Source organism: Triturus cristatus, chromosome 7, assembly GCF_964204655.1.
Source record: "Triturus cristatus chromosome 7, aTriCri1.1, whole genome shotgun sequence".
Lineage (NCBI taxonomy): Eukaryota > Metazoa > Chordata > Amphibia > Caudata > Salamandridae > Triturus > Triturus cristatus.
Genome location: NC_140590.1, coordinates 80,776,185 through 80,799,040, shown reverse-complemented (window position 1 = coordinate 80,799,040; position 22,856 = coordinate 80,776,185). Strand labels below are relative to the sequence as shown.

At 42.6% G+C, this 22,856-nt stretch overlaps 1 protein-coding gene across 1 annotated transcript; it reads left to right on the top strand.

The window, feature by feature from the left end:
* The first annotated feature begins 1,518 nt into the window (after positions 1 to 1,518).
* Positions 1,519 to 12,940, top strand: LOC146808870 (uncharacterized). Its single transcript, XM_085615682.1, has 2 exons — positions 1,519 to 1,717; positions 11,240 to 12,940. The coding sequence occupies exons 1-2, from the start codon at positions 1,660 to 1,662 to the stop codon at positions 11,821 to 11,823; spliced, it is 642 nt and encodes a 213-aa protein (XP_085471808.1). The 5' UTR covers positions 1,519 to 1,659; the 3' UTR covers positions 11,824 to 12,940.
* Positions 12,941 to 22,856: the final 9,916 nt, after the last annotated feature.

The window sequence follows — 22,856 nt, the reverse complement described above, 5'->3', positions numbered from 1 at the left end:
CATGTTTTCCAAAAGTCTGGTGTCATGTTTTCACCACTATCCCAGATGCTTGGTGAAAGTGCTCTTCACATATACTTGTCACTATACCTTGGATTGAATGTTTAAAGCCTGAGGTGTTAGAAATTCACCTACTATCAATACTGATTCACTAGAAACTGGGGACTGATGTATTAAGGGTTTTTACCCATTTTCTGTGGGTAAATGAGATGACACATATTAGGAAAGATTCTTATGAAACCAGCCATTTTACCTATCAGTGAAAGAATCAAACGCAGCCAAAATATCAAATATGATTTTGATATTTCTTGATTCTCTACAGTTAAAATAATTAAACAAGACCTAAAACATGCTTCTACGGCCTGAATCATTAGACCAAAGACCACAAAACTGAAAAAACAATAGGAAGAAGAAACAATAATTTAGTGGCCACCCGAAACAACAAAACTCAAGCAAAATAATGTTAGCCCAGACTTTCTTACTGTTAGCTTGTATAACAAAGTTACATTGTATTGGCCCCTTCTGGAAGGAAAAAAATGACTTTCACTCTGTTTTTCCTTTCTTTGAATGGCATTTAGTTAGCCTGAAGGCTGCTCTCCATAGCTACCAATAGGATAGCTTTCAATAAAGGTTGTCTTTAACCTATTCACCAAAAGGGGTTGTTGGACTGGTACAAGGTGCCCACTTTAATTAGTGGACAGCATATACCAGGCCAACTTCTAACAACAGGGTTGTGCCATGGGTGGTGGATGGGCATTCCAATGAAACCACCCAAGGGTTTTGACATGAATCCCTAGCTACAAATAATTGTACACACAGATGCGTCAAAGTCCTGTGCCTCATCCAGGGTGGTTTGATGTTTTAATATCTCCTTGTTTTTCCCACTTTGCATGCGTGCTGCATTGTAGTTTTTGAACTGGAAGGGACCCCTTCCAGCACAAAACTGGTGCTTCTGATATTGCAGAAAACCTTGCACTATGCTGCCAGGGGTCTGCATTTGTGTAAGACAGCCAAAAGTGCACAAGCCCAGAAAGAGCCTTTCAGGCAGTACAGCACAGCAACTTTACTTGCTGCGCTGTGTTGAAATAGTTTTCTGTGTAGCTGGACTCTTGTTTTTATGCTACCACCACCAACTGCAAGGTACATTATCCTATCACATCACTAAAGCATTATGGGGCTCCATTCCTGTTCAAATATTCAACAGTCACAGACACACTGTGCCCAGATCTGGCTAATGAGTGTGAAATAAATGGCGTGCTGTGAAACTATATGTCTTTCATACCTGCCAATATCGATAAGTGTTTTTCTTGTTTTGACTAAAGAAAGGTGACAAGAATGTATCAGGAATTTGATATGTGATAGACTCCTTTACAAGCCTCCCGGCCTTTCATAGCCTTTGGGCTTCTTGCAAAACTTAGGACTTCCCTGTTGCCCAATCAGATGTCATTAAGTTTCTTTATTTAGGTTTTATTGAGTGCTCTACTAGTCATATAAACCTTGCATAGGTATAAAACCATCAGGTGTCTCCTTTGTTTGCTTTGTGCCTCTCACCCTCCATCTGCTGTCCAGAGGGATATAAAACCCACACCCTGTGGCAAGCTAGATCCAAGTGCTGGTGGCCAAGAGGTGAGCCTCGTCGCTGCAGCTCCCTGTACCTTCATCATGGGGTTGCTCGCTGCCATCTGCATAGCCTGCCTCATGACTACTCTGGTCAGCCAAGGTGAGAACCCGTGTGTCTATGTCTAAACCTTATGTATGTAACGAGGCCAACTCTCCCTCTCTCTTTCTCTATACTTTATTTATTCTTCCTATACAAACTAAACTGAAACTACAAGAAATTCTAAAGTTATACCTTTAATTTATAGTTGACGCAACACCTTTAAATTATCATAACTCGTGCACCTCCATAAACAGTGTATTTAACTTGATAGCCACATTACATTAACTATAACTCGCCACTCTGACATGCACTCCGTTCTCACAAATCAAGTGATTGTTGTAAATGCTATAACTTTCAATTACATAAATGATATAATAGGAAAGGGTATAAACAGTGCATGGAGAGGGCATAAGTTATACTTGATGTATTGTAGTTACTGAGTTGAATACACTGTGCGAGTTATATTTCGAAGGCGTTCTTTTAATTATAAATTAAAGGTATAAATATAACTAGAATTTCTAATGTTTGTGTAGTTTTACTGAAAAGAATAAATAAAGTTTTTCTAACTAACGTTTTTTTTCAGTGAATTCACCAATTTGTTTTAAAAAATAAAAGTGTTTCAAATCGTAGAGTCTAGTGCCGTTGAGTGGAGTGTCGTACAGTAGTGGTGGAGAGCGCCGTATTCTGTATGGAATGGGCAGCACATGGACAATGGAGGGCAAGCATGAGCGGCAGGGGCAGCAAGCTGTCAGTGGAGGGCAGGTGGGAATGGCAGGGGCAATACATGGACAATGAAAGGTTGACGGGAAGGGGAAGAGATTCAACATGGACAATGGAGGGCAGGGGCAGCACACGGATAACAGAGGGCAGGTGGGAGTGGCAGCAAGCGGATCACCAAGTTCAGGTGGGAGAGGCAGGGCTAGAACTTGAAGAAAGAACGGCAAGCAGGAAAGGTCTAGGGTATTACACGGGCTTGAGAGGCAGGGTCAGGAACACAGAGGGCTGGCTGGAGGGTAAAAAGAAGGGGTAGGGGCAGCAGACAGGCAACAGAGTGCTTTGAGGGGGCAGCACAAGGACAACAGAGGAAAGGTGTGAGGGGCAGCACACAGACAAAGTAGGGCAGGTGGGAGCTGCAGGGGCAGGAAGCTGACCACAGAGTGTAGGCAGAATGAGCACGTGTAGCACATGAACAACCAAAGACCAGTGGGAAGCAGGGGCAGAAAGCTGACCACTTAGGGCAAGTAGGGAGCAAAGGAATAACATGGACAATGGAGAGCAAGTCAGAGGGGCAGAGCACCACACCGACAATGGGGCAGAAGCAACAAGCTGACCATGGACGGTAGAGAGGTGAGCAGAGGCAGCACGTGGATAATGGAGGGCAGGGGAGAGTGGCTGGAGCAGCAAGCTCATCACGGTGGGCAGGTGAGAGGAGAAGAGGTAGAACACAGACAATGGTTGGTTGTGGTTCGGCAGCAGACGGACAATGGGCATGGTTAGCACATGGGCAATGAAGAGTAGACAGGAGGAGCAGCGCAGCACATGGACAAAAGAGGGTACATGGGAAGTGCAGAAGGCTGATAACCGAGGGTAGGTGGTAGGGACAGGAGGATAATGTTGATAATAGAGGGTAGATGAGAGGGGCTTGGGCAGCACATGGACAATGTTGGGTAGCCAGAAGGGGCAGGGGCAGCAAGCTGAGAATGTAGGGTAGTTGGTAAGTGCAGGGGAAGCAAGTTGACAATGAAGGGCAGATGGGAGGGGATAGGGCAGCAGATTATGTGGCCAACCGGCACTGTGCAGAGCACAAGCTGCTTGCAGTGGTAATTACCAATTATAGTGGGTTAGGTGTAGGGCCAATGTACAACTGCTTACTGCGGAAGGCTGTGCACCATGGGTTGTTGTCTGCAGCTGACGACAATGAGCTCAGGGCCTGCGATCAATCTCCCAATGTGCACAGTCGTAGATCATGTGTAGCAGGGGGTTATTTGACTGTTGGGTGGGCTGGCAGCCCTTGGGGAGGGGTTGACCCGTGTCTCCACCTTCTGCTCATGGCCAAAGTTCATGCACTGTGTGAGTGTTGGCTGAATATGATAAAAACAGAAATTTACTGGAAGAAATCAAAGGTTAAAGAGATATTATAGTTAGGTATGGTAATTTGATCTTCCCTGTCAGAAATTCACTGAAAAAAACAAAGTTTAAAGTTATGTTATAATTAGGAGTGGTAACAGGATCTTAACTTACATTGAAAAAACGAATAAAAAACTAGAAATTCACTGAAAAAACAAAGGTTCAAGTGATGTTACATCTGGGTGTTGAAATTAGATAACAACTAAAAAGTCTGAAATGTGCCCGCTATGATTTAGAGAACTATAATTTGCACCATGAGTATGCACTGCTTATGACCCGACATATTACATCACTTGTGAAATTTTAAATGACATCACTGATGAGATAACTGATGACATCTCAAATGACATCATCGACATCATTCAAGCTACTGGTCACCAAATTATTTTATAACCCGTTAGATCATTTTAAAAACTACTCCCACGTATAAATCTGAAGATATTAGCTGAATTTCTAGCCTCCAATTTCACATTCCTTCATGTTTACAGAATGTTTTAACATTTTCAGTTGTGCATATTGCTTCTTCATTTATATACACCTTATAATTCTGTTAATAATATTTAATTTTCTAAGCAGTCTCTTCCCCTGTGAGTAGGCTTTACGAAACCCCAGGGATATCCGGACCACAGGTTAAGACCACTAGGCTAGAGTATAATTCAGCACAGTATGTATGGGTGGCTGAGAAGAGAGAGGGGAAGTAGGACCAGGGACTGAGGTTAGTGTACTCACCAACACTCAGGGTATCCTGAGAAGGATTAAAGTTCAAAGGGAGACATTTGGGGACCTACCTGATCTGGCAGCTTTTAGCTGCTCTTGACCTTGACGTGGGAGAGAGCGCAACCTCATCATTGAAGGATGCACCAAGGTTCTCAAACGCTGCACGCTCAATCATCTGGGTGACCAGTGAGAGACAGGAAGTGGACCATCAGCTATGTCTGTGTGCAGCTCAGGGTCATCAGCGAGTCTTTAGAGAACTACCTGCTGAGGCTACGCCAGCTTCAGCACCTGTTGTGTATCTGCATTTACTGAGGTCTCTAGAAAATTTGAGTGTTTACACAAAGCCAAGTTGCCACTAGGGGACACCAGGGAAGAGGGGACATTATGATGTTGTTCTGATCAAGCTGCCAGGCAAACGTTATCACTGATCAGAGAAAAAACTCAACGTTTACAGGCATTTACTTCAGAGGAGGGGAAATGAGTATGGGAATGAATGTCGGACTATCGCTGCCGTTCAGCCATCTTTCCATGCGGAGAGCCCTTCGGACACATCAAAGGACTTGAGAGCGAGGTCTTCATAGAGATGTAAGGGGTTTGATTTCCGAGTTTGCATCTGCACATGAGTGCTTACACAGTATGATGGCATGCCTCTATCCTGGCTGTGTGCATTGGGAATTGAGAACATGCTTCTGGTGGATGCCTGGTTTTCTTTAGCATCCCTCAGCTTTGCCGAAGACAATTATATTGTGCAGGAAATTCAGCAGATGGATTCTGCACCCTTTTTAGAATTGTCTCCATGAATTGGAAGATTTTCAGTTTCTTTCAAACTCAAAATGAGGTCCTAAGTCTAAATGCTGCTTTGGTGATCCATGGATCTACCACTAAAAAGATAAATAGTGATAGGTTTTGTCACACCTCTTCACCTTCTCCCACTCTTTATCAAATGAAAGCACATCCTTGCCATGACAACGGCCATGATAATGGGTTCACTTGGCAGTGCTCATTCTGTGAGAGGCTGAAGGCGGCTATCCACTGGGCTTTAGTGTCGCGCCTGTGCCAGAGTCATGTCAAGGTCCCACCACAGGTGTCATGAGTTAAACAAACGAATGAGTGCTCCACCCACTACAAGCCTGCCTGTTCCTGGAGCAATGCGTTCAGTGAGTGCTCTACACTTGCCCCACACAGACCATTCTGGTGTCTCCACACTCTTGGTCACCAGGAGGGGTATTGCACAAGTCACCTGGAGCATCAAACCTGAAAGACAGAAGAAAATTCTGAAAATCCACGAGGAGTCGAGGATGTTTAATTTAGGCGTCTTCTGAGATCTTCAATGAACTCCATGACTTTCTCAAAAGGGACATAGTCCAGTCCAGCCCTCCCCCAGAAGGTGATTGGCCACATAACGGTATTCAGAATTTCCAATCGAAATTGAGGTAAAGTCTTTTTCTATCACTTTCTGTCACACATATAAAAGAGTGACAGTCACAAGAGGGACATGCATCTCAACCCATTTGCAGTGTACTATGTTTCTTTTCTACTATGTTTGTTCCTGAGTTTTACTTTCAGCAATTTAATTTTCTTCTGGATTTATTATCCTGGGTTCCTGCTTGGCTCTTTTCTCCTTCCTTCTGCCGGATGGAGTTTGTCACCTTTCTTAGGGGTATATTATCAAGGGGCGACGATAATATTATCGCCGCTTTAGAGCCCGTATTTGGGCGCAAAGCGGCGATAATATTATCGCATTATCATCAAGGGCACGCTAGCGCGTGATTCCTTGATGTATCGCCCCTTTTTCACACGCCTCGCCTCGCATCGATAATGAGATGCAAAAGAGGCGTGGCTGTGAAAAGCAACATGGGATAATATCGCGAAGGAAGCTTCGCGATATTATCAAGGAGGGTTAGCGATAAAAAAAATTGCGTTAAGTATGCCTTAACTCAGGAATTTACCGTCTGTTAAATTCCTGACTAAGGCATACCTAACATGGGGGGTGGATTGTGTGGCTAAGACCACAGGCCCTATTATCTAGGATATCGCCGTTTTCCACCATGGAAAACGGCGATATCCCACCGATCTCTGGAATTTTATCGCCTTGGCGATGCGCGTTGTTGATAACGCGCTAACCGGGCGATAAATTCCAGAGATAGCCGGCGATAAATATGCAAGCGCTAAGTGCGCTTTGCGATATTTATCGCCGGCCCTTGTTAATATGTCCCATCGTTCCTAAGGGGCTTATTTACAAGCCCCTTGCGCCACTTTTGCGTCATTTTTACATGGGAAAAGTGACGCAAATGTGGCACAAGGAGCTTGTAAATATGCCCCTAAATTCTTATCTTCAATTAAGAACTATACGATTGCCAAGGATGGTTTCTTAGCTTTTATGGCTTTTTTTTCCTAGCTGGGACCATCCTTAAGATGCAATTGGCATCTTTCAAGTGCACTGTCATGTGGCCACATAGGTAATATATTGAGTTGCCCATTCTGTGGGCAATTAATAAGTGGCGTTAACAGACTTGTGAGGGCCACTTCCTTGACATTTAGTCACATAGTAAATGGTTGGAATCCCCATTTGAAGGAGAGTTTGATGGACCTTCTGAAGTGGCAGACAAGCGATGGAGGAAGATGTCGCACTGGGATGCAGGGGGAGAGGCGGTCGATTCCCATGAGCCTGCATGTGATGGAGAGAGTGCTGCTCCAGAGAGAGAGCCCACATGTAGGTGGCTGTGAATCTGAGTGTGGCTATGATGGTGTTTGTGGGGCTTAGGATTCTTTTACTAAGCCAATAGTATAACATGACAATAAAATTATGGAGAAAAAACGGTACTCATATAACTACACAAGAAACATTAAAAAGAACACACATGGGAAACAGTAGAAACTTCAAAACCGGCCCGAGAAGAATTCAAAGTAATTTTGCTACAACACTGCCCAGCAAATCAGGCATGCGTTCGCTTCAATCACCGTACATGCAATGTGTGTTATGGAACACCTTCACAAAAATACCTTCACCTTCACAAACATACCTTCACCTTCACAAAATACCTTCTCCTTCACAAAATACCTTCTCCTTCACAAAATACCTTCACCTTCACAAAATACCTTCTCCTTCACAAAAATACCTTCACCTTCACAAAATACCTTCACCTACACAGAAAATACACAATTCAAGTGGGAAGAATGTTAAGAGCGTCTGAATGAGTTTCACTAATAGTTTGCAGGTTCATTATTTGCTTCCTTGGTGCCTGGGTCTTTATGTTGTGGTGAGAGTAAATGAGTGTGAATTTTTGGTTGAAGGGACAAGGCCAGGTCAGTGGTGGGAGGATGTAAGAGGCCTTTTCTACAGAGTGAGTAGGCTATGATCGGTCCCTATGGGGTGCATATAATTAATAGTAAGGTGAGTGGTAACTGAGCACGAGCTCCCTTTGAGGTATCAATGCTGCACACACATTGGTTGGGATGGGATAACTGACAGGAATCCATCAGCAACAGGACGGTGGGCTCATGGTCCGCGTGGACAAGCAGTTGCTGCCAATCTGCCGGATGCAACAGTGATTTTTGAGGTGAATGGGTTGGTGTGGCAGAGCCATCAGAGGCACCTCTAGTGGGGCGGGTGACCATCACCCCGATAGGCGAGGACCAAAGGAGGATACCCTAAGTCAGACAGGTAGGAAGCCATCTTTACCGGTGATCAACCGGAAGCCCAGATCTTATTCCAAGTTCCTGACGTTCCCAGTCAGAAATGCGAGTGGTCCCTTGAGAGACCTGATCCCTTTCAAAACAGAGACATGGCCCCAGAACTGGCATCATTCATTCTCGGGTACCAAGACCCTGATTCCATGCCTGACTTCTCCGTCTCTGTTGTCAGTGAAGCTAGCATGTGACGGTTCTTCGAAAAGAGGCTAGGATCGCCCCAGCAAGTTGTTGGGTTCACCCTCTGGTCAGTTCGACCACAAAGTATCTGGGCACCTCCTTTGTTGCCTCTCCTACATGTGATATAAGGCACAGCCACCACGGAATAGTTTTACTTAAATTGTAAAATTGCTGTACCCTTTTGCCTTTGGAGTTCAAGGATCACTCAACAAGTCAATCTGACAGAGTGAAGGAGACAGCAGCATCAAAGAGTCATATGCGCCCCTACTTGCCTTTCCTCATTGTCGCCTACGTCACAGTGTAACCTTTATGTTCTGCAACCAGTTCCCCGGGTTTGGATGCGTAGACTGCCATCTTGTCTTCCATTCAGCATCCCGAACAAATGTAATCCAGGCCCCAGGCAACACTGACAAAAGCTCAGTGTCATTTTCAGGTGATGTTTTCTTTCTGGATGTCTAAAGTAGGTCCTTGGTATCTTGTATAGAGCACACAGATTTGAAACATTAAGGGTCGAGCATGTATCAGCAAATTGTGAGAGCTATTCATTTAAAGATCCAATTATGGAGAACATTGTGCATCACCATACAAACTGGCCAGCCTTAGGAAATAAATAGATACATGATGATTAACATGATATGTAAACAGAAACTTGGACTCAAAATCAAGCGATTAGTATCCTGGCATGCCACACAATCCTCTTAGAGTGCAGCATGGTCATGATTTCATTAGTAGAGTTGTGAGAATATTTTTCATGAAATGTTAACCTTAACTCCCTGTACATCTTTGGAAAATATTCATATAAATTCGAAAAGACAATTTTATGTCCGCTTCTTATACGTAAGATACCAAGGATGTGCTTAATGAGGTATGTGATTTGACATAAGAACCAGGCATGCTCTTGGAGACCTTTGTTGTCTGTTCCTTCTATGCTTACACTTCAGGGTTTGAAAGACCTGTAATACTATCTCACTACTAACCCTGACATATATTAAGAGCATATTCGGATCCTATTTGAGATGGCAGAATGTGTTTTGTTAGGGTAATGTTTTCCTGTTTGATGCCCTGGTTTATAGGCAAATACAGAGCATGTCAATGGGCTCCACATTTGCCCTCTTTTATGCCAACCTCTTTATCTGATGGCTTAAGGGTGCTCATGTCTGGACCAAGCGGCAAGCGCAGCACACTATGGGCTGTATACGTCTCATGCTGGGGCAGATACATTGGGGATATTTTAATTATGTGGATGAGCCCTTTCTAAGAACTTTAACACTTTACTATACAATAAAACCCAATTTTTTTAAATGTACAAATATAAAACGCATTATTCATCAAGAGGGAAAACATAGAGAGTAGAATATACCGGAAACCAGCTGCTTGCAGCTCAAAATTACACATCACTTCCATGCATCCAACATGACAGATATGGGCAATACAATTAGGGGAGAAGACTAGGCTCAAAAAGGTATGATAGCTACTGAAAGTATAATCCACAAGGGGGGCTATTAGGCTGATGCACTAATTCTTACAGAATCAACCTTTTCCAAATGGAGCAATGTGAAAAAATTAGACCTGGCACTAAAACATGTAACCTCAACATGGAATGGAATTGTATTTATGCCATTTACATCTAGGTAATGGATGAAGAGTACCATTACTTGAAAATCAGGTACAATAATGAGCATACCAACAGCCTGCTATGCAGAAGGGTGAGTAATTCTGTGATGGGATGCTCATGAAAAAGTTGAGGTTTCACTGTGGATCATGGATGATGTTCAAGGATGGTTCAGGACATAGCAAAAGAGGAAGAGGAGGCCACATTTTAGTTTTAAGGAGAGGACATTACCTAAATGTGTAAAGGGCTCTTGGTGTAGAGATAGAAGCTACATGAAACTGGGAAGTGTGCTGTGTGAGAAACAATGTAGAACTGAAAAAGGAATGCATGAGATAAGGAGATAGGCCATCAACATGTTGAAAAACTACACAAAAAATAACAATTAGAGATGGATGTTAAAAGAAATTAGTGATCAGTGATGAGGCATGGGGGTAGGGAGTGTTGGGGTTAATAAAGAGAAGATGAGTGTAAAGACAGATTTAAGAGGAGCAGGTAAATAAGCAGGAAGAGCAATGAACATAGTCAATAAGTAACAAAATAAGGGTAAGGATGGGTTCTGGAAGCGTGGATTGTCATGAGCAGGGGTGCCTTGAGAAGGTCGAAAATTTGAATGAGACAAGGGTGGGAGGAAGGGGAAGTGTGCTGTGAGAAGGAAGGTCACACCAAGATTCTGAGCTGAGTGAAAGCAGAAAGATATAAATAATGGGAAAATATCGAGGAGAGAAGTGAGGGGAAGCTGCAGCAAGGAAAAGGATCTAATTGTTATATGGGTTGAAGTGCAATGCGTAATGCACATGTACACTTTCCTTCTCTGGTTACCTCTACTTCTCTCACATGGAGCAACAGCTTCAGTTTTAGCAACCTTTCTCCCATCTCAGAGATTAAGGCCTTTTCCTTTTCAAGGTCTGGCACTTACAATTGCAAAGAAAATAGAGGCCTTGACCTTCAAGGAGAGGGGATGCCCTCCTCAAGCCACCTGCCCAAACCACCCTTTCCCTTCCGATCCTTCCAATCAGAGCCCTCATAAAGAACTCTGCTATCCATCCCAGGAATCAGGATTTCAATTGAAGCATTCATATCGCCTTCACCAATCAAAACCCTAATTCTAATCCAGCGGGGCCATGAAAGGCAAGCGTTAGCACATACATGCTCCTGACTAGAGGGGGAAGACACGTCCCCCCAAGAAATGCTGCTCACTTCAACTCCATAGAAGTAGTAGATTTTAAGAAGTAACTCCTTACTTTTCTTTCTGATAGGTTCATGTCAAGAAGTAACAGAAGAAACTACAAAACCCAGCACAAGCCAGTCCAAGTCTCCACAAGCAAGCACACTAGAAGACGAGTCCAAGTCTTCACAAGCCAGCACACCAGAAGACAAGACCAAGCCAACACAAGTCAGCACACCAGACGACAATTCCACGCCAACACAAGCCAGCACACCAGACGACAAGTCCGCGCCAGCACAAACTAGCACACCAGAAGACAAGACCAAGCCAACACAAGCCAGCACACCAGAAGACAAGACCAAGCCAACACAAGCCAGCACACCAGACGACAAGACCAAGTCAACACAAGCAAGTGCACCAGAAGACACCTCTACTAGCAAGACTACCCCCCAAGATGGCTCCACCAAAGAGTCAGCACAAGCGAGCACACCAGAAAGTGACTCTACTAGCAAGACTACCCACCAAGATGGCACCACCAAAGACAACAACATTGTGACTACTGGCACTACTCTTGACATTACCACCCGTGGAAGTGCCCACCATGTCATTGACTGTACCCAAGTTGTCCTCCTGTCAACGTTCACAACGATCTTCTTTTCAAAACTTTTCTTCTAATGACAATGCTAAATTGCCAAAATGGAGTGGTCCTGCCTGGGCGTGCGATCTGTACCAGCTGCAGCAGCATTTCCATCATAAAACAGCAGGAATCTGGACAATGCGTGAAGCCTCAATATTATTACTGAGAATAACAGAATTGTGTTCATTATCACAATACAGTAAAGTCCTTCTCAAATTGTTTTTTTTTTTGATTTACATTCTGGTCAGTAAGTCTTTATTGGAAACTCTGGTCACCTACAGCATTGTTGAGTCAACGATGGATTCGGCCAGCTCAAATGAAAGGCTACTCAGCCTGGAGAGTCAGTAGCCACACATACCCTTATTAAAGAGGTGCTCCTTGTTGTGCTCAGTGGCACCTGACAGCTTGTGAAATCACTGCCATGGAAATCAAGAAATAATTTCAAATGCGCTGATGAGAGAACAGTTGTTCTGTATTTTAGGTCTCCCTTTGTTTCTAAATAATACATTTCTTCCCGTTCATTTTTCTTCTTCCCCTTCTGTTCTCCCTGTTCTCCTGTCATTATTCCTGCCCCACCTCACTTCCATTTGATTTTCCTGTAACTTATCTACCTTCCCTTCCCCCTAATGCAGGAGAAAAGGCACAGCAGGGCCATATTAGTGATAGGAAGCTGCCGCTAAAGCGGCGATAATGGGCTTGATAATATGCCCTAGAGTTTTCTTGCCTATCGATAAGGATATCTGTCACTTCAAGCTACATCCTGTCTTTCAAATTCTACCACTAGAGTAAGTGATGAGGCGGAAGTGCCCGACACCCCCACCAGTGTGGAAGCTAAAGGACACAAGGCATGTGGCACCTGCGCTTGTGAAGTGGTAAAGCCCTGAACGAGCCAGGAAAAAGTTGAAGGGAAAAAGCAAATCTCATCTTTCTAATTTTCGCATTTTAAGTTGTTTGAACAGTAGGAGCTGGGAATTCAGTCAGGCAGAGATTGTTACTATAATGATGGTTAATGCTGCCATTCAAGAGGTAACCGCACTGCCCTGTAGACAGAAAAGCATCTGAAAGCATCTATCAATCCCATTCCTATATGTGAATTTGCTGTGTCCATTTATTCTTCTAGGACATTAAAAAGTACTGGCTGCTGCTTATGTGAAACGTATTTTCTTATTGTGAAAAGATACTTCATGTTAACCCTCACTCCTGCCCTTCGGATAGCGTGACCTCTACATTGGCTCTTGTCCTGACGAAATGAAAAGAAGGTTCCCTTATCCTCCCACTGATCCGTGACTATCAGAATCGGAGGAAAGAGGGGCAGATACGTCTTATGTGTCTAAAATGTCGCTGAACATATTTAGAATAAATAAATCAGGTCCGAAGAGGAGGTGATATGATTTGATACCTTATGCAGAACACGTGCCACAGCCAGGTGTCTGCTTAACAATGTGGCGGAAGAGACTGCTGGGCCATATTATCAAGAACGGCGATAACATTATCCCCACTTTAGCGGCAGGAAACTGCCGCTAAAGCGGCGATAAGGGGCTTGATAATACGCCCTTGAATTTGGCCAGGAAAGTACAGTTACATGTTTGATACGAGCTCTTCTCTATTTAAAGCTCCATAAAATGAAAATAAAGAGCTGCAACCATGGAACACCTCTATTGCTCCTTTGTGTACACTCTCTACTTCCAAGACAGCAGCTGAACTGCCCTCAGAAGGCGGGAATCCGGAAGCAGGGCCCACAGCTTGATCTAACAAACCTGTCCTGAGGGAACTACAGGGACTTCAGGTTGGATCAGCTCCACAATTGCGCTCCCGTGTCAGCGCGGATTTCCACGGAGAGATGTAAGGGAACGCCTACTTTGCATGTCATTAGCGATATTCATCGCTGACATGCAAAGCGGCAAAAAAAAGGGCGCTATTGCCAGATATTTTTATCACCCTAGCTTGCTAATAGGGTGATAACAATATCGCCACTTTAGCGGCAAAAAGTGCCGCTAAAGCAGCGATATTGCCCTTGATAATATGCCCCATTGTGTTTCTATTTGGATGTGTCCACGTGTGAGACTTAGAGCACAAAGCAAGTTACGAAGCAACGAAGTGCTGTAGAATAATGGGGAACAGCGGGGAGAAGATGGCTTGCAAAACCGATGGGGTGCAGAAAAGAAAGGGGACTCAGGAGTGACCGCAGAGAATAAAGGAAAGCAAAGGACAGTGTTCTCTCCAGAGGAACACTAGTAACCAAATAATTCTCTTAAGAGAACTCTGCTTCTCCCTGTGATAAGATTCACCAACCACAAACATCCTGCTTCATTGTAAACAATCCTAAATCACAACTCAGAGCCCCAACCTTTGTGTGTTGTTGCTCTCTAGCTAAGTCTGCACCTTGTACCTTTGCATATATAAATGCAGGCATGATTCTGTAGCACACACATACAATTACACAAGAGCAGAGCCATAATAAAAATAAGGCTCATCGGGTCCCTCTGCAAATGGATGAGAAGGAAGACTGCTAGAGGCAAACATTATCCTTATATGGCTGAACCACCTCCACCCTGGATGAATCACTGACAGAATGTCTAAGGTCAGAATATCAACATCCTATCTACATTATGGTAAGTACAAAAATATAGAGAAAAAAAATATCGATGTCAAACATATCGTTGTTAAAAATATCGGTTTTTTTTAAGTTTAAAAAATAATGTAAAAAAAGTAAAATTAAAATAAACAGTTAAAAATATTTCAAAATGTTAAAAAACTATAAATAACATATCTATAATGTAAAAATAAATTAAACATATAATATATAATATATATACTTATTTATTAAAATGTTTTAACAATTATTTTTATAACTTATACATTGTTATAAAATACATTATAAATCATAAATACATCTATACACATAAAACAATAATATACATAAAATTTAAATAAATATATGTAACAAATTAAAAAACAAATTATTTTAAATATTTTTAAAATTAATTATATACTACATGAACTAAAATAATACAAAAAATATTAGATAGTGGAGGGAATAAAATTACTATTCCAACTCCAAACAGTTCAACAGTAGGGAAAGTGTTGGATAGCGTAAGGATAAAAAGTACTATTCCAACTCCATACAGTGGAACAGTAGGGAAAGTGTTGAATAGCGTGGGGGTTAAAATTACTATTCCCACTCCAGGGAGTACAACAATAGGGAAAGCGTTGGATAGCGTACGGGTAAAAATTACTATACCCACTCCAGTGAGTGCAACAGTTGGAAAGGTGTTGGATAGTGTAGGGGTAAAAATTACTATTCCCAATCCATTGAGTGCAACAGTAGGGAAAGTGTTGGATAGCGTAGGGGTAAAAATTAATATTTCCACTCCAGTGAGTGCAACAGTAGCGAAAATGTTGGATAGTGTAGGGGTAAAAATTACTATTCCCACTCCAGTGAGGGTAACAGTGTGGAAAATGTAGGATAGCGTAGGGGTTAAATTAACATACTTATTAATTAAATAATTTTGGTAAAATAAATAACATATTAATAATTAATTAACAAAAAAATGAATAATAAATACCAATAAAATTAAATTAATCTTTACATAAATAACATTAAATTACTTCCCACCCTATTCCCCCATAAACACACAACCCACTACACATAAAAAATAACACAATTATTTAATTATCAATTAATCAATTAATAAAAATTAATTACTTTTTTTAATGCTCTTTATTATTGCATTTTATATATGTTACTTCCCTCCCCTCCCTGCCCCACCCCCCTCCCCACTCAGACATTACATTTCATTCTATTACATAAATCAGAGATATTGAAGCATCACATACATTTTATTATATTACATAAATCAGAGATATTGAGATATCATATACAGGATTCCTCTTCCGCAGCGTATTTCGTTAAAGCGATTGCTTATCTATGTAGCCATATCATTTTCTAGTATATTTTGTTATTTGTACAATCGGGTCCACCAGTAGTCTAGCCTGTACTCCCTTGGCTTAGCATGCACTGCAGCAGGGGATCCCATACTTCCAGGCCCTTTTTCCGCTTGTTTCGTCCCTTCCTTCTATATATGGCTACCTCTAGGCTGCACGATGCCAGCAATCGTGCACGCCATTGTTGGAATACGGGCGGCTTTGGATCCAGCCAAGCGGAAGCTATGCATATTCTAAACACCGCCATTGACATAAATACCAATCCTTGTATGGTATTTGGTTGAGTATCTCCATCTATACTCAGCATTATTTCTCCCGTTGTAATTTCTATTCTTACATTAAAGATTTCGGATAAAAAGGTAGATATGTCCCTTACCAACTCTTGTAGTACGTCACATGTTGCAAATATATGTATAGTGTCAGCTTCGTACAGAGCACACTGCGGACATTCTGTACCCTTACCGGATCCCCATTTAGCTATCCTACTTGGTGTGTAATACAGTTGAACAAAAGTTTTGTAATATTGGATTTGTAGTCTAGCAGACATTAATATAGACTGAGATAATTCATACGATCTAATACATGATTCTACTGTTATCCCAGTTTATCCTGACATTTTAACGAAAATGTATTCATATCATCAGGGAGTACGGCGATCATACTATCATAGATTTCTCCGATCTTTCCTACTTTATTCTTGTTTATAATTTCAATGGTTTGAATTTTCTGGAATTTAGATCTGCCTCCCCCTTTCTTTGTTAAAAAATCCCTAATTTGAAGGAATTTAAAGAAATCCCTATGGTCTAGCATATACTCGCTTCTTAATTCTTCGAATGATTTTATCCCAGCGGTAGAATAAAAACAGCCTAATTGAGTAATTCCTTCATTTAACCACCTATTCATACATGCATCATTGAATATCTCTGGGAGATTATTGTTGTTAGATAGTACTGTATAGCAAGAGAGCCTTCCAATTCCCAGAAGTTTACGCACATTAGTCCAGGCTTTATTTATACCCACTACGGTTTTGAAGCGTACTTTTTTGGAATAACAGTCAAATGCTTGTTGCCATAGGTACCCACTAGCTTCATTACCCAAAATAAGTTCTTGTGGTGTTCGTATATCCCAACTTGACCTATTGTTTTTGTTTAGTGTCAATAATACATTACAGTATTTCAAAATCGTGGCCTAGCAATACAGTTTAAAATTGGGAAGGGCTGGGTCACCTCTATCTTTCGGGAGGGAAATGTATCTAAGTGCCCTATGAGGTCTTTTATATCCCCACATGAACCTAGAAAACATATTATCTATAGCTTTAAACAATTGTGGTGTAAACTCCAAACATATTGCCCTAAAAAAATACAAACATTTTGGGAAAAAAAGCATTTTAATCACGTTACACCTACCCCCAATAGTTAGGTGTAGGTCGTTTAGTCTGTTAAAATCTTTTTCAGTTTGTTGTATTAGTGGGTCCAGATTAGCCTTCACCAAACTGTCTAGATTAGCCTTTATGTTGACACCCAGATATGTGGCTTTCTCCACTACACGATCATCCCTCATCGTAAGTTTATTATTAAGAACTATCTGGGTTTTATCCTGATTCAGCTTATACCCGGATACCTTTCCAAAGATTTTAGCCTCCTCTTCTATAGTTTTTATTGTGGCATCTGGATCACTCGTGACCAGCGCGATGTCATCCGCATGGGCCAATGTTTTTGTGTCCCAGGTTTGCGACCGTATTGTTGGGATTGCCTGATTATTTTCGAGTCTACGGATAAAGGGGTCAACAAATATCGCGAATAGTAAGGGGGATCATGGGCATCCCTGGCTTGTCCCTCTGGTTACATCTATCTTCTCTGAGACTGCCCCATTCACCATCACTACCGCTTCTGGTGCCGTATATAGCATTCGAGTTGCTTTAATAAAGGGCTCCCCTATACCGTTTCTTGACATCGCTGTCCACAAGTATTTCCAGGAGACCTTATCGAAGGTTTTCTCAGCGTCCAGTAATATGAGTGCCATAGGGTCTCCTGTCATCTCAGTAAGGTCAAAAAGTGAGATCAATCTTTGTACATGGTCGGTAGTAGGTCTTCCTGGGATGAGCCCATGTTGGCGACCAGTTACTGTTTTATGGATAATCGGCGCCAATCGGCTGGCTAAAAGTTTTGCATATATTTTTGAGTCACTATTTATTAGGGTGATGGGACGATATGATCCAAGTTCTGTAGCGTCTTTGGGTTTTTTTTTAGAAAAACTACGATTTTAGCTCGAGCCCATGATCCCGGCGGACGCCCACCCTGGAAAATATGGACAAATAGGTCACTTAAGATCCTCTTTAGTGGTTTGTAAAAATTAGCATAGAACTCTGAGGGTATCCCATCCATCCCGGCTGCCTTCCCCTTAGCTAGACTATTTATTGACAATAGAATTTCTTCCCACTGTGGCATCTCATCCAGGCTGTTTTGGTCCTCTTGTGGCAATCTTAATGTTGGGGTCTGATCTAAATATTCCTCAATCTTATCCTGCCGTATACTGGTCTCTTCAAATAGCTCTTGGTAGTATCTTTGGAATGCAGCTCTTATCTCCTTAGGGTCATTCTTATGACCATATTTTGGATCTTCAATCTCCCTTATTATGTAGGCTGTGTTTTGTTGCCTAGTTCGAACTGCCAATTGGTGACCAACTTGCTTACTCATCTCATAGGTATTTTCTGTATTCATTGTTGCCTTACACATCGCCTTTTCTGTAAAAATATCAATGATAGTGGGCCCGATTCACAGAACTAACTTAAGACAAAATCCTAAACTTACTACTTTTGGTATTCACAGAAGTTAGGATTTTGTCTTAAGTTTGTCTTAATAGTGTTTGACAGATGGAATATTGGGGCATATCAACAACAACCGGCGATAATTATCGCTAAGCGCACTTAGCGCTAGGAAAATTATCGCCGGCTAGCGTTGATTTTTATCGCTGAGATAGCGTGCTATTAGCAACGCTTATCTCAATAGCGATAAAAATCCTCACGCTAAGTGGCTAACCCAGCGATAATCTCACGTTAGCTTGTTGATAGGGAGAGACAAACTTAGCCATGATATCCTCCTTCCATAGGATATCATGGCTAAGTCAGAAAAATTCCAGACGTTAAAAAGCAGCGTTAACCGCGGTTAGCGCTGCTTTATTTGTCTCTAACAGGGTTTGCGATATTCTTGATAATAGGAGAAATGTCGCTTAGCGACATTTCTCCTATTATTTTACTCTGGAACGCCACTCTTTGCATCTCATTCGAGATGCAAGGGGAAGCGTAGAGTAAATGGAACGCCCCCTTTGCATCTCATTAGAGATGCAAGGGGAAGCGTAGAGTAAATGGGTGCTAACATGCAAATTTGCATGTTAGCACCCTGTTGTTGATAGGGTGCTAGTTTTATCTCTGCTTTTTTGGCTTTTAAAGCCAAAAAAGCAGAGATAAAGCCCTTGTTGATATGCCCCAAAGTGAGACAGAGTGGCAGAGGGCTATTAGTTTGCCATCCCTCCTTTACTCCGCCTGCCAAATTTGGAGATGCCCTGCAGACATCTAGATATACTTTCAGGACCCACCATCATGGCGGCTCCTGTCAATGTATCAAAAGTTTGATGGATAACCCCATTAAACATGACCAGTGGTGAAACTTTTCCAGAGCACCAGTTTTTTTTTCTTTAAAAAAAAAAAAACTAATGACCCCCCACACTATGGGAGTTTTCTCCCATGGTATGGAGGTCATTTTTCTTTTTGTACTGTCCCTCACTGGCGGTGATGGACAGTAAAAAGGTCCCATCTGACCGTCGACTCTAAAGCAGGTGGACAGTCAGACAGGCCCTTAGAGAGTGGGGGGTGGGTGGGTTGCTAGTAAGAAGCACCACTCCTGCTTTTGTTAAAGGGGGACGATATTGCAGCACTGCTGCAAAACCGGCCCCTAGTGACAAAAACGGCCCCCACGGCCATTAAACCGACCCCCACCCCTCCAGCCCACCGGTTAAACGCCAAGTACCAGCTACGGCCCCGACCCTGCATTCAGATGGCTTACCTCTGATGACGCGTACTCCATCGAGCCATCCAAGGAAGTTTTACGTCGATACAGTAAATTTGACCCAGTTGGAGTAAACTTGAGGTCCACCTGACAAAAAAGGAGCCGGTCAGACCTTGAGTATGGTGGACGGGAACGCCATTACCGTTGCAACAGAGCACGTCTTGCAAACTCTCAGACTCAGAGGTCCACCCAATGCAAATCAGCGCTGACTCTGCCCCCTGAAATGTGTCCATCTCTTGCATCCACTCTGGGGCCTACTGCTTTTTTAGTTGGGAAACTTGAGATTCACACCCGCGGATCTAACTGACTAGGCTACACCCCTGGTGTTTGCAGACCCAGATGCTGAAGAATTCTGTCATGGTGCCACGGCACAGCAGCCCTACCAGCCACTTCCAAACCATCCACATGCTCCAACAAGCACATACAGTATGCATGCAAGAGTTTGCTCTCTGGTGTATTATACCATTGCAGAAGACTAGAACGGCCTATATGTTTTCAGACATGCCAAAGCTGTAAGGTGTGTCTTGTTTATCTCAAAACCTAAAATAAAGTTGTGGAAACAATGGGAACATATGTCCTGCTTGTATTGAGGATCATACCTGTGCAGGTAACCAGTGGTGTTTGAGGGAAGCTCTGAACTCAACTAGTTGCTCACAACATGACTTTATTTTGGCAAATAAGCCTATGACAATAAAGGAAGTGCTTTTAAACTTGCAGCTAAGTATAGATGTGAGGCTATGTACACTGGCAAATAGAATTACTCGCGTGTAATATGATATCATTATATGTAAGCACATCTGCTCCCAGGAGCAGAAGTGGGCATTTCAGTGCAGCAAAGCCTTTATAAGTTGGTGAGCACCCATCTACCTGCAAGTTCGTGGGCATTTACAAACCTTGACCATTCCCACACTGTGCACTGTTGGAGATGAACTCCTGTCAAGATAAATGGATTGAAACCGTGTCCAGGGTGAGAGTAGGAAGGGAGCAGGCACAATATTTAAGTTAGTGCTGGGGAAGGGGGTTCCTGAATAGGGAAAACAATATTGAGAAAAAGACAGAAACGTTAGGGAGGGCACATGGGAGCCTTCTGGGGACCTCGTACAGTTAAGGATGTGGAGCTATTTACACAAATAAATACTCCCGGAAATCTATGAGTGTAGGACGCTTCTTGCGGGGCCCGTGGAATGTCTTTAGGAATGAGTCAAAAGTTCTGCATGATTCCAGATTTCGCAGTAAATAAATGGATCAGGCCCCATGCCTTCATGCTTGTTGACACTCTTGTAATGTCCTGAAATATCTCAAGGAAAGATCTTTACTAATTACTGCCTGTCCCACATCACGTGACCCCCTCCCTCCTGCTATTTTTAAAGAACAAATATTATCGTTCATAAACCCACCTCCTGACGAACACGTTTCAATGTCTGTACTACTGATGACATATACTAAATGGATGCTAGCCGTTTCAAGAAGCCTTTCTGGTGTGAAGTATAATAAACATTTTATGGCAGCCAATTACGCCTAAGCCACATGAAATTAAACGAATATTTATTTAATATTATTAAGTAGTTTAGTTAGGCTCAAACTTAAACCGTGGGTGTACAGATTCCCTCTAGTGCAATTCAGAAATAAGGGGTAATTCAGAGTTTGGTGCCAAACTGATGGTGTGCCCGCCCTATTCAGGATCTAAAGGATGGTCAGTCCGCTTTCTGCGGATGGAGGCGCGTTGGCTCCATTGACTGAACGCCATCTCCGGCACCAGTGGAAGGTGTGATCGCGTCTGTCTTCTGTCCATCACTGGCAGGCCCTTGGCTGAGAGAGACAGGAAAGAAAACCATAACGCCCACATCTTAAGAGAAGATTCTGAGTGTGGGGGTCATTCGTTTTTCTTTTCCAAAAACAAACTTCCACGTTGGGAGTTTGTGGTTGTAAAAAATGCTGTGGAGTGGCATCAAAACGGACACCAGCTGTCCCCAAACGTTTAGTGCCTAGATGGGAGCCACCGTAAAAACATACAGAGCTGATTACAGTGCCAGTGGTCATCTCTAAATAGGACAAACTACCGACCATCAGGGTGACAGACGGTAGGGCCTCCGCCATCCGGTACTGTGACCTCCAAGGATTAAAGCAGCCCCTAACCAACATCAAATCATAAAATATAAATACATTTGAAATTAAGTTAGCACTTGGATAACAGCACCCTATTTCACATTACAACGAACCCTTGAGATACTCACTCTAATGGAATTGTTTGTAGCATTTCTTAAACCTTAAAAGGGCGGGACAGAGTCATAGCTCTACATGTAGAACATTCCATTTTTCAGATCAGACTCAAGAAAGATATATTCAGAGTTTTTGATGTGTGACACATTGGAACTCCAGAAGAAACATAGGGGGCATATTATCTAGCGCGGCGTTAAAATTATCGCCGCTTTAGCGGCAGAAAACTGCAGCTAAAGCGGCGATAATGGGCTTGATAATATGCCGCAGAGAATTCCGATAGAAGCCCATGTTGACACTGTGAGAAGGTGGCCTGATATATGCTGTCCACTACTTCTAGTGGGCACCTTGTATCAGTCCAAACAACCCCTTATGGTGATAGGCTAAAGACAACCTTATATGAAAGCTATCCTAGTGGTAGCTATGGAGAGCAGCCTTCAGGTTAAGTCTTGAAGGAATGTAAAGCAGCTTGTTTTACCAGTCTATAATCTCTTGAATGATCAAATGAAAGGACAACCATACCAGGTATATATTTAAAATATATGTATTTAAGATAAAACACACCCCTCTAGTCTCTTTATGAGACTGGAGTTCGAAGTACTTAGTTTACAAGTGAGCAAGCATCAGTAATAGCACCAATACACGTTTGGGCCGTAGGGTTTACCAAACCATAAACTAAAAAAGTGGTATAAGAACCACGACTGGAATAGACACTAGGTCTATAGCCTGTAGAATCGCTGGGACCCCAAGGAACCACCCAAGGTAGTGACACAGGGGACCCACGGGGACTGTATGTAGTGTGGAAACACAACCGCAGGTTCTCGTTATCTTCTATGGGCAATGTC

What these genes read in the sequence shown, in the direction of transcription:
- LOC146808870 (XM_085615682.1), top strand. Translation starts at nt 1,660, where the DNA reads ATGGGGTTGCTCGCTGCCATCTGCATAGCCTGCCTCATGACTACTCTG. An exon ending in GACTACTCTGGTCAGCCAAG is followed by an intron (nt 1,718 to 11,239) that starts GTGAGAACCCGT and finishes TCTTTCTGATAG; the next exon opens with GTTCATGTCAAGAAGTAACA.